The following is a 12,568-nucleotide window of genomic DNA, read 5'->3' on the forward strand; positions in this document are numbered from 1 at the left end:
CGAAACATTTTGGCCGAGCTATATTGTCAACTAAGGTAACTATTTGTTTAGAGAACATACAATGAAGAATGAGTCATTAGTTTTATTTTCATGTCAGTTGAAAGAGTAGCTAGTCAAGGCGCATTTTGTTCATTTTGTTCTTTCTGATAATAAGATGTCTAACAATTGTCTGTATAATGGCACCTTATAGTACATTATATTTTATTATTGTACTCAATTAAATGATTGATACCAAATGTTAATTTTGGAAATGTCAGTACCTATCGATACTGTGTATCTAGAGGCTTATGTCTGACAAACACAGCCGACTCTTTAATAGGAGTAGAGTCTAGAACGATAGGATGTACAATAGAACGAGATGAGATAAAGAGGAATAGAACCGTAGCCATGAGAGTATTTGGTCAATATTCAACTAACATGATAAATTATCAGAATTATGTCAGATTTTCAGTACCGGTACTGTGTATCAGTTATACATAAGAAGATGTGTCTTATTGAGGGACAGACTCATTGATATATAAATGATTTCCGTAGTACCAGCCAGGTCTCTCCAGCTTTTGTCCTTCACACCATAGCCCACTAGCTAGATAACAATGTGTTATCCTAATGAGCTATTGTTCACCAGCTAATCTAAAGGCCTGTTCCATTCTTATGAGCAGAGTCAACATTGCGAGTGTGTTTAAGCTCCAGTAGATTTCCATTAGCTGTACTAATGAGTGCATCGATACACACAACATGCTGGGCTGAGGTTAGCTACATGATGAAAATAGGTCATTATTGTATGAACATGCTGACTACATGTTGCCAAGCAGAGGAAGTGATATTTGCCTTGACTCACTGGAGGATCAACTTGGAAGTTGAATGAGGTGGCTAGCTAGGTATAGTAAGTTGGTAGTAGTTGAATTGATAGATACACAAGGACAGAATGTATACAAAAAAAGACAGATACATTTATGTAGAGAGGTGGATATTTTGTTAGTTTATCGTTTCTATTCTGAATTCTAATTAGGATATATTATTATCCATGTAAAACATTGACAGTATTTGTTTGTGTGGATAGTGGGTTAAAGTAATACTTGCGAGCCACAGAGGCAAGAGCAGCAGTCACTCACTCCCACCTCCATCCACACAAACAGGCAGGGACTACAGATGGTTGCTTGTCAATCACCCTCTCCTTTCTAAGAATGTAGCTAGTGGCTAATTAACAGTGTAACAGTGTTGGTCCATCCACAGCTGGAACAACAAGAGAGTCTGCACACTACTAGGCAACAATGGAGGCGCCCACCAGCCAGCCTCCTTAGTCATTAGAAGCGGCCTAACATCTCCAACACTGAGAGCCCCTTTACTTGGCCTTTGTGAGTCACCAGCAGAAACCGGCCATTTGGCCTGTCAATCAACTGGGTAAATATTGGTTGCCATGGCGAAAACTGACAATGGAACTATATTTTTTTCTTGTCGAATGACATCATCAAGTGATGTTCTGGCTTGTGTTCATAGGATAAAATGGGAGAGAACCTGTGCGGTGTGATTAAGTCGCAAACTGTCTGAAACTGTCCTATTAATGTGAGATGTATAGATTTGAATTTATGACACAATATAAGATTGTGTTGTCATGACACTGTTGTTTCACCAGAACAATTTTGAAACTTCTGAAAAACTATGACAATCAGGTAATAACAATTAACAAAGACAAATGTAATTTTTATCAGTGCGAGAACTAATAACAAATATTAGGTTGGCTTAGCAATCCAGTGGATGAGTCTACTCTAGAATGCTTGGTTAGTGTTTGCGGACATCTTATGGAGATGTCATGCCCATCTCTCTCTCTCGTTGCCCCTCTGGCCCACTTCCTCCTCCCTCCTCCATCTCCTTTCCCTCTCTGTGGAGAAAACAGAAAACCTGCCACCTGTACCCCCCCCCTATGCCAATCCCGCTGCCTACTGCCTTGCCACCTCTCTGTATGCCAGGTTCCCACCCTGGTAAATCTGTGTTATTGATTTGTGAGTGTGTGTGTCCATGTGTGTGTGTGTGGATTATCTGACCTTCACATGGCAGGCATGTTGGTTTCAATCTACCCCTAGACCTCAACATTATTATTTCTGTCTGTGTTGACTTTGCAAGGTTGCATCGATATAACATACTGAACAAAACAAAGAAACACAAGCAGCATCGTCTTCCATCTTGACATATTTCTGTGCAGTGAAGCGATGATGATTATGATGACTCTTTTGATTCATTTGATCTCTGTTCTGTCTCTGTTTTTGTCATTTCTAAGTGTGTGGACAATTTTTCCCCCAAATCTATAGAAGTGAAGTTTAAAAAATAAAATATATCAGAGGGAGAAAAATCAATAAAAATAATGTTGTTTTTAACAGAACTTTGTGTGTGTGGTTGATTGTTGTCGTTGTTTAATGTGATATGTTGCTGCGTTCTCAGCCCCTGTGGTTGGAAAGCGAGGTTAGGTGAGCTGAGTTTCCTGAGTTTGGTTCCAGCAACAGAGTCAAACTTTTCACCTTTGCTTGATGCCACTACAAAGTTGTACATTGGCTTTTTGAATAGGAGTAAATCACGATGATATTTCAATACAGAGGAAAACAGTCAGCTGAACATCCAACATCTAGTAATACATAATCAATATGACCTTATAGTTCCATTAGAATTCTGTAAATTATTTACACACTTTCAAAGAGAGTAAAGATCACTGAGAGATGGATGGAAACTGCAGTTTACCAATACATGTCAGAAACAGTTGCCAAATGTTATGCAAATGTTTCTGTTGAGGTGCACCGAGTAGATCAGTCCCCACTTCTCTTGTTTATGGGATGGGGAAGATATGTAACCCAGTGAAAGGGCTATAAGAGGCTGTTTGTTTCCATTTTTGTCAAGTTGTTGTTCTGCTTCTGGCTGTGAGTGGTACAGGTTTGGGGGGTCAGCTTTAGGGTGAGGTCAAAGCTGTGGTAAAACTAGGTGGACACTGGAGTCAACTAAAGTAAACACAAAGTAAACTCGGAACGTCGTTTTTAAATGCTTTACCTAAACATGAGACTGATGACGATGAGTCGCACTCCTCATTTTCTAAAGTATCCTATACATGTAGTATTACATACTGCACTATTCTCTTATTCATCAGAACATGTGTAAACCATACAAAAACTGCTCTTCTATATATTCTCCTACAAAAACGTTCATAATAAAAATAAACAACACTTTTTGTACTTGAAACTAATTTCAGCTTTAATGATGGTTTGAAATGAGAGAGAATCTCAAATCTTGACATTTTATTCTTCACACATTAACCACTTTGGTGTTAACTAATTAGCTAGCTGACATTCTGTCCAATGAGCACATTATCATTGTGAAATAGACTGATGGTTTTGCTTTGTTTGTTTCTGTAGACTGCATTTTGCTTACTGTTGCATTGCGGTTTGTGCAGACACCAAGAGCGAGGCCTATTTGTCTGCTAAGACATAGGCTCGTGTCGTCTTTGACGTAACAGGCGCTGAGATTTGTCTTGTTTTGGAGCATGGCCTATTAATGAACATTGGAACATAATGAAGCAAAAAAAATAAGCTGACATCTCATTGTCTTTGGTGGGAAGCTTGACATTCAAAGTGACTGTTCGAACAGTCCTTTCACCACTGGAGTTTGGAAGGAGAAACAAAAGCATGAGAAATATCCTGGACCTGTGTGTGCTTCTGTTGATAGCAGGCCCAAAACCAGGTTAGTGTCTTCCAATCCTACTAGGCATCCAATATTCTCACAAACAAATATATTTTTTTCTATGTTCATGATTTTTCAGCATATTCAGTGTCATAATTAATATGTATTATACAATATCCCTAAGCATATTACAGTACATATACATTTATCTAATTGCATGAATTCTGCCTTTCTGTTTTGGCTTCAAGTCTTGCAATATCAAGATTCCTGTTGACAACACTAATGATCTAATTACTTTCAGAAGTGTATAGAGTCATGAGTTGTTTGTTTGTCAAGATAAGAGGAGGGAGTCAGGGAGAAAGTGACTCCAACTCACTCATTTTGACTTTAATAAAATACTGTGATCATCTCCAAATACACCTCAACATCGTGGGCAAGCTTTGGGGCAAATGTCTTTGAACTGAAGGTCTTGCTGTTTTTTTTTTGTCAAAATGAAATATTCTGTTTTACCTTGATGAAGAGGCATTCATTGACTGTGTCCTCACTCAGCCCCGTTAAGGATGGTAACAGCAGAGGGGTTAAAGGTGAGGCAGTGGCCCCCTTCTCTCACTGTAATGCGGGGTCAGAGTGCCAACCTGTCCTGCCGTTTCGAGGCCACGTCCTACGGGGTGGACTGGTTCAAGATAGAGGGGGCCGAAAAGATCCCCATCCCACATTCAGCTGGGCAGACGTCCCTGGTGATAACCGAGGTGTCCGTGGAGGATGCCGGTGTGTATTACTGCGAGGTCAACGTCCTATACAGAGATCCAGAGCGAGGAGGCGGCACAAAGCTCATTGTCCTGGGTAAGACAGAAGTAAATTAGCCTGGTCCCAAATCTGTTTGTGCTATCTTGACAACTCATATGGCCATTGCTTGGCATGATAATGACCATAGGATTAAGCTTTTTTTTTTTATATATATGGGTCCAGGCTAAGAACTAGCTCTAATAAGAAATTAATACATCCGCCTTTATTCTTGGAATGTCTTATTGTAATGCATTAGTGTTCTGTCGTTGTTGTTGTTGTTGTCATTGTTGTAATTGTCTCTCATTTGTATCCTTTGAGAATTTGTTTGAACTCTAACGGTTAGCAGGGAGGTTATTAAATGTAAACCAGTGAGCTATGCATCACCATAAAGAGGCCTAACCAAGCTCAAATCTCTAAAAATTCTAGTCACATGGAAATTTCCTTTCAGTTCATCTTTTTGCCTGAGTGGATTCGTGACAAATCCAGATATAATCACCATGGCACAATGCATTGTGGATTCTATTGATCTTTGCAGGGAATTGAAACTCACCACAGAACAAGGCAAAGAGGGATCATGAAATGATTATGTGCAAACCCCTCATGCGAAAGAGAAGGTCCCTCTCAGCATTTCTCCAGTGGGGTGCACGTTGCAAAGTCCTGCACCATTTACAGAACCATGAGTGTGTTGTTTTGCCACAACTGTATTACCAACATGGTCTGAATAGAATATGTTGAAATAGTGAAATATGACATGCAGTATAAAAATGGTTAAATGTCAACAATCTGACATATTTATAACGAGCGGCTGGTAGCCTAGTGGTTAAGAGCATTGGGCCAGTAACCGAAAGGTTGCTGCTTTGAATCCCTGAGCCGACTAAAAATCTGACGCTGTGCCCTTGAGCAAAGCACTTATTCCTAATTGCTCCTGTAAATCGCTCTGGATAAGAGTGTGTGCTAAATGACTAAAATGTAAATGTCATGAGATAGATGGTATTGAATCACCCCCTTCCCGTGTCTCCTCCTACCCCTACTAGCACCCCCCTTTGTGCCCCAACTACTCCTCCAGGTCCCCTCGGACCCCCAAACGGACCAGTGGGCTCTCCTCTGCGTCACCGGTGGGTTCCACCCACACCACCTCACCCTAACCTGGACACACCAGAGTGGAGACGATAGCCCACACCACTTTGTTGGCAGCAACTGCACCCTTCACCCTGCCTACCCTCACATCAACCAATCACACAGCCTGATTCCAAAGATCTCAACTCCTAATTGGATGGGAGAGTGTTTACAGGTGACGGACAGCTCCAGAAAGGAAGTGTATGTAATCAGTGTGCTGTCCCTCCCCCCGCGGGGGTCTGTGGAGGCTGGGATCTCCTACACCTGTAGTGTACAAGATCACCCTGCTCTGGACTCACCCCTGTCTGCCTCCTTCTCCTGGGGTGAGCTTTAGTTAACACTACTGAGCGGCTGTATATTTCACTAGGCTATTTCTCACATGGCTCAAATGTTTTTATACATCTGTGCTTCCACTACACACAGATTCAGTCAGTCATGGGCCTTCAACGACTGTAAATTGAATTCACCCTCAGGTCTGTCATCATTGTGTGAGGTCCATGACTGTATAACTTAACAGTTATGTTTGCATTGCCTTTTTGTCTACGCTCACAGACGCAGCCCCCAATGAGGTGATTGGATGCTTGAATATCCTTAAGATCTGTGTCCTCTGTGGAGTGACTGTGGTGTTTTCCATTGCAAGTAAGTACTGTATGGTTACACTCACAAGATCTCACAAGGATCATGGGAAATGGAGTCATGTAAATCATTGTATGGTCCATGTCTTGAGCATCAGTCAATTGGGTTGTTTTGGATATCGTCTTTTTCTCCACAGCACTGACAAGTTTGTGTGAAAAAAAAAGACCTCATGTGTCCTATGTACTGTAAGTACACACACACAAGCATGCATACACACATTCTGTTTTACAGCACTATCTCTTTAGCTGTCCAAAGTTGTGAGAAAAAGTCAACACTGACACAATCCATATTTGTCCAAATTAATGTCTTTCAGCAAATAAAGGGAGAAAACAAAGAACATTTGTGAGAAAGAAAACAAAGGATCTGAACACACCAAGAGCATCCGATTTTCTGTGAATTATAGGCTACCCACAACAGCTTCTGTACAGATCTTTACTGCATGATACATTTCCTGATCAGATGGCACACTTTTTATGGCAAAGAGTATGCTGGGTTTTAACTGAGGGACTTTTTTGGGGGACCAGTAGTTTTGTTTATAAGCACATGCCACAGCACTGTTTTAAAAACTAGCTCTACTCTCTCTCACTTGTCCTCCATGATGTATATTCTACCCAGCTCACACATTCTGTAACATCCCCAAATCATAATGCAAAACTGATGCTATGTGAAACTTTAGGTCTTTGTCGCGTGTTGAACGGAATCCTTCCTCTGCCATTTTGCAGTCGTGTCAAGTGCTACTGTGTTGCTGAATGCTTTTATTAGTCATAATGTACTCTAGTGTCAAAATGAATGTCTCATGGACGGTATGCAACAATCAACTCAACCTCTGTTGGAGCATAAGCCCTGAATAACTGGAATAAATAAAGTCAAGGCACTTCCTGGTGTAAAAGTATTGAATCTATGGGTTTATGTTGGTGGTGTGGGCTTTTCTTGCACGTGTTACAGGTACTGTACAGCAGCTTGCTGTATAGTATACATGCACCACCCATGATACCTTATCAGAGACTATAGTCTCTGTGTAAATATTTGAGATGCTCATCAATTATCATGAGTTACACTGTGTTGGGAAGTATGTCTGAAAGGATGGTCATCATGTTAAACATGTTATGACTCCAAAACAGTAGCAAGAACCAGGGTTCCACAGCAACCTGATTATGTTCAAGTATGCCATTGCCAACCTTTTTGCCTGTAATTGTGTAACCAATTCAATGCTGGTCAACTATTATCGTATTATTGTTCCTGTAATTCACAAAATGAACCTGCTTTTATTTCAACATCAATGTCTTTATTTGGTCCCACAATCAAACAACGAAGGCCCCACAATCAAACAACGAAGGCCCCACAATCAAACAATGAAGGTCCAACAATCAAATAATGAAGGTCCCACGTGTTAGAGGTGTATACAAAATGGGACAGTGAGTCCACATTCATTTCACAAAGCCAATAATAGTAATCTATGGACACAATGAATCACAAGTACACACAAAATCCCTCATTTACGCATGTGTGCTCATGCATGCACAAAAACACACGCACACACGCACACACACACACACACACACATATACACCTGTCTCTTATACACATCTAGATGTGTATAAGAGACAGCCCCCCACCCCCCCCACACACACACACACCAACTCTGATTCATCATTCCTTTTCAACCATATGCGATACTACTGTGATACTTGTTTGAGGTGCTTATCTCTCAGTGCTGAGAGATGTTGTTCTGATGTGTCTCTCAGATGTTAGAGCTGTTGTTCTCTACAGTTGACATCACCATAACTGCTCCTAGTTGTGTAAATGGGCTTCAACCTTGTGAAATACAATTATAATCAATGATAATTGTCTGTTCTGTTTGCCAATCTTGTCAGGCAATCCAATACAACAAATATATTATCAAACTTATTTCACGCACTGTCACAGTAGGTGTGTACTTATAATACATAATTGGCAATGACTGCACTTGATTCCAGCWAACTGCAGCAAGGCAGTAACTCCCTATTGTGAGCCCTTGTTTTGTGTCTCTCAGGAGGAAGGCAGGCTCCGTGTCTACCATATCCTATCTCTAATCTAGGTAGGAAGTTTGCCCGCCAATGATCAAACAGAGACGCAGATACAGTCAAATGTGGAAACATAAACATCAGAGCACTCATATCCTGCCACTAGGCATGAGGAGCACAACACCTCGTTTCAGTTAATACAGGCCTTATTCAATTAGCTTCAGATAGCGTTCAGTTCTGCTTGTTTTGGTCCCTTATCTATCTGAGGCTCGCTCATTCCCTTCCAAGGGGACCAGTGGATGTGACACTTGGCCAGCTTGATTCTGGCCCCCGGCAGCATTCTCCCTATGGTCCCTCTGACGGCCGAGGAGGAGAAGTAGAAGATGAAGGGGTCCAGGCAGGCGTTGAAGGTGCTGCAGAGCAAGGCCATGTCCCTCCAGTCRGGGTTCCTCCTGGTTATAAAGCCCACAATGTGGGAGACGTTGTAGGGGCCGAAGCAGAAGGCAAACACCAGCAGTGTCCCCAGAGCCAGGCCGATAGCACGGAGGCGTCTGCGACGCCCAATGTGAGGCAGGCCGGAGAGGATGCGGATGAAGTTGATGTAGCAGAAGCTGCAGATGAGGAAAGGTACACAGAATAGAACCAGGCAGAGCTCCAGACGCACAGGCAGGAGAATCGCCAGTTGCTTCTCGCTGAAGTCCTCATAGCACACATTCCTGGAAGACACAATGTTGTTGCCGTCACTAAGAGGCGCATTGGAGACGTTGGAGAATTCGTTGCTGTTGGAAGAGTTGGTTGTGGAACTGAGGGAGTCTTGCGGTGGGTTGTAGTAGGGCATGATGACGACGATGCTCAGTTGGAGGACGGAGAAGACCCAGATAAATACACTGGCCACCACGGCATACAGGGGCCGGCGCTTCAGCGAGTGTTGGATGGGGAAGGCCACGGCCAGGTAGCGCTCCACACTGACCGCTGTCAGGAATAAGGTGCTGACGTAGATGGTCATGTAGAAGAAGAAGCCAGATAAAGGACAGAGGATGTAGGGTAGACTCCAGGTCATATCGTTCGTAACTTCCTGCATCTTGAAGGGCAGGAAGAGCAGGAAGAGGAGGTCCGAGATGGTCAGGTTGAGGAGCAGGATGTCGATGGGCGTAGGTTTTTGCCTTACCTTCTTGCTGAAGGTGTAGAAGGCCACAGCGTTGGCTGGGAGGCCCGTCAAAAAGGTGACAAGGTAGACAGGCAGACACAGCGCAGTATGGCACTCCTGCATAGTGGCCTAGGCGGTGGGTACAGTCACTGGAAGGCACAGGGAGCAAGATCTGTCACATCATCTCAGTGCAGTCTGGGGGGGATGAAAACGTTGCAGCGCGAGGGGCTTGATCTGTCAGACAGTCTGAGGCTTCAGAGGCGAAGGCTGCTTATTGGGTCAACGGCCTGGAACAAACCCGGTTAGACAGCGTGGTTTTCCTGTCTCTGACAATAAACCAACTCATCGTCTCTTCAAGGGCTCCAAGACTCTGATGGCAAGAGAGGACAGAAAGAGATTACAACATGCCACATTATGGTTTCTTACGGCATTTTGTTACTCACTACTCACCCCATTTAAGTATGCCAAGTGGAGGGTGTAATTGAAACAACATCCGTGTGCGCAATAATCACAATAAAATACTAGCAGATGAAGTAGAGTTCAGATTAATGTGAATTTCATGCAAAATAACTACAGTAAAACCAAACACTCGGAGAGGCAATATGGTCAGTGTCTGTTGGGAACTGACTGTATACCACTCAGGATGTGAGTGTCTGGCACATGGTTCTGTATACAAACAGTCTCAAACACAACGTTATTGCTCCCTGTGTCCTCGTTCTAGTACTGTCTTATCATTAGATGGACACCTGTTCTTCTTGTACACACAAACACAGAACAGCTTGTAAATATATTGGCGCTGACGTCCACAAACGGGGGACGCGTGGTCTCAGCTGCTACCATTCTTTATCCTAGTTAGCACAACAGTGTTTTCATTTCCTGTTCTTAAACATCTCCAATAAGTCAACAATGGATTAAACAATCTCTGACATCATCAAAGGGAAGTCATAAACACAACACTCACAATTAAGAAAAAGCTATAACTCATTCTACCACAACCAGGGACCAAGTAGCCCTTACTATAGTCCTGTTCACCAGCCATGTGCCGTGAGGCTGTCGCTACTCGGGTCAAGCATTCAAGAGAGTTATCATAGCGTGTCTGCACTGAACTGAGCTAAGAAAAACAAATACTAAGATAGATTATTATTTGATCTTACCCTCCATGTACTTCCAGCATCAAATAAAGGACAGTATAATAAGGCATGTAGGTAAGGCTGAGCGTAGGAGACAATTAAACCAACATTACTTCCTTGTATTGACCAATGACTAGCTAATATACTGTGCGTATGGGAAATTCCTCACTCACACTTTTACTGGCAGATATGATGACAGTGGAGGATTGCCAGCAAATCAAACAACTCACTGACCTCTACACCAACTCTTCACATTGTTTTGTACTTTTTCTACCATAGATAGCTACAGTATTCTGTTCCACTGTGACTGGGACTAACTGTTAGAACACCAACAGTCTCTTGCACTGACTCTCTGCACCTTACACACACATGCTTACACACTCGCACATGCTTACACACTCGCACATGCTTACACACTCACACATGCTTGCACACTCACACATGCTTACACACTCGCACATGCTTACACACTCACACATGCTTACACACTCGCACATGCTTACACACTCACACATGCTTACACACTCGCACATACTTACACACTCACACATGCTTACACACTCGCACATGCTTACACATAAGCTCAAACTCACACACATACAGTACCATTCAAGGGTTTTTCTTTATTTTCACTATTTCTACATTGTAGATTAATAGTGAAGACATAAAAACTATGAAATAACACATATGGAATCACATAGTAACCAAAAAAGTGTTAAACAAATCAAAATACGTGACTCACCACCTGGATTCGGTCTTCTGCCCCGTCGCGGACCAGGATGTCTTGCTCCCAGAAAGACTAAACAACTTCTTTGCTTGCTTTGAGGACAATACAGTGCCACTGACACGGCCCGCTACCAAAACCTGCGGACTCTCCTTCACTGCAGCCGACGTGAGTAAAACATTTAAACGTGTTAATCCTCGCAAGGCTACAGGCCCAGACGGCATCGCCAGCCGCGTCCTCAGAGCATGCGCAGACCAGCTGGCTGGTGTGTTTACGGACATATTCAATCAATCCTTATCCCAGTCTGCTGTTCCCACATGCTTCACCACACAGACAGCGTGGTGAAGAAGGCGCAGCAGCGCCTCTTCAACCTCAGGAGGCTGAAGAAATTCGGCTTGTCACCAAAAAGCACTCACAAACTTTTACAGATGCACAATCGAGAGCATCCTGTCGGGCTGTATCACCGCCTGGTACGGCAACTGCTCCGCCCACAACCGTAAGGCTCTCCAGAGGGTAGTGAGGTCTGCACAACGCATCACCGGGGGCAAACTACCTGCCCTCCAGGACACCTACACCACCCGATGTCACAGGAAGGCCATAAAGATCATCAAGGGCAACAACCACCCGAGCCACTGCCTGTTCACCCCGCTATCATCCAGAAGGCGAGGTCAGTACAGGTGCATCAAAGCAGGGACCGAGAGACTGAAAAACAGCTTCTATCTCAAGGCCATCAGACTGTTAAACAGCCAACACTAACATTGAGTGGCTGCTGCCATACATGTAAAAAAAAAAGATCACTAGCCACTTTTAAACAATGCCACTTAATATAATGTTTACATACCCTACATTACGCATCTCATATGTATATACTGTACTCTATACCACCTACTGCATCTTGCCATCTTTATGTAATACATGTATCACTAGCCACTTTAAACAATGCCACTTAATATAATGTTTACATACCCTACATTACTCATCTCATATGTATATACTGTACTCGATACCATCTACTGCATCTTGCCTATGCCGTTCTGTACCATCACTCATTCATTATGTACATATATATGTACTTTTGTACATATTCTGCATCCCTTTACTCTTGTGTGTATAAGGTAGCTGTTGTGAAATTGTTTAGGTTAGATTACCGTTGGTTTTTACTGCATTGTCGGAACTAGAAGCACAAGCATTTCGCTACACTCGCATTAACACTTGCTAACCATGTGTATGTGACAAATAAAATGTGTGTTTGATTTTATGTAGCAACATTTGAATTTCAGTTTTTTACATTGGATAGAAGTAGAGAGCTAGAAAAAGGTTTATCATACACAGCATTTTTTAGGAACAATGGAAAGTAATTCTACTG

The 12,568-nt window shown here is 42.7% G+C and overlaps 2 protein-coding genes across 2 annotated transcripts; one reads left to right on the forward strand and one right to left on the reverse strand.

The window, feature by feature from the left end:
• Positions 1 to 3,436: 3,436 nt before the first annotated feature.
• On the forward strand, positions 3,437 to 7,162 carry LOC111959146 (natural cytotoxicity triggering receptor 3 ligand 1-like). Its single transcript, XM_023980617.2, has 6 exons — positions 3,437 to 3,720; positions 4,210 to 4,503; positions 5,481 to 5,885; positions 6,115 to 6,201; positions 6,335 to 6,383; positions 6,512 to 7,162. The coding sequence occupies exons 1-6, from the start codon at positions 3,666 to 3,668 to the stop codon at positions 6,516 to 6,518; spliced, it is 897 nt and encodes a 298-aa protein (XP_023836385.1). The 5' UTR covers positions 3,437 to 3,665; the 3' UTR covers positions 6,519 to 7,162.
• A 953-nt stretch (positions 7,163 to 8,115) lies between these two features.
• Positions 8,116 to 9,713, reverse strand: LOC111959141 (free fatty acid receptor 2-like). Its single transcript, XM_023980606.2, has one exon. The coding sequence runs from the start codon at positions 9,469 to 9,471 to the stop codon at positions 8,422 to 8,424; it is 1,050 nt and encodes a 349-aa protein (XP_023836374.1). The 5' UTR covers positions 9,472 to 9,713; the 3' UTR covers positions 8,116 to 8,421.
• Between the last annotated feature and the right edge of the window lie 2,855 nt (positions 9,714 to 12,568).

The sequence above is a fragment of the Salvelinus sp. IW2-2015 genome, linkage group LG35, assembly GCF_002910315.2.
Source record: "Salvelinus sp. IW2-2015 linkage group LG35, ASM291031v2, whole genome shotgun sequence".
NCBI lineage: Eukaryota > Metazoa > Chordata > Actinopteri > Salmoniformes > Salmonidae > Salvelinus > Salvelinus sp. IW2-2015.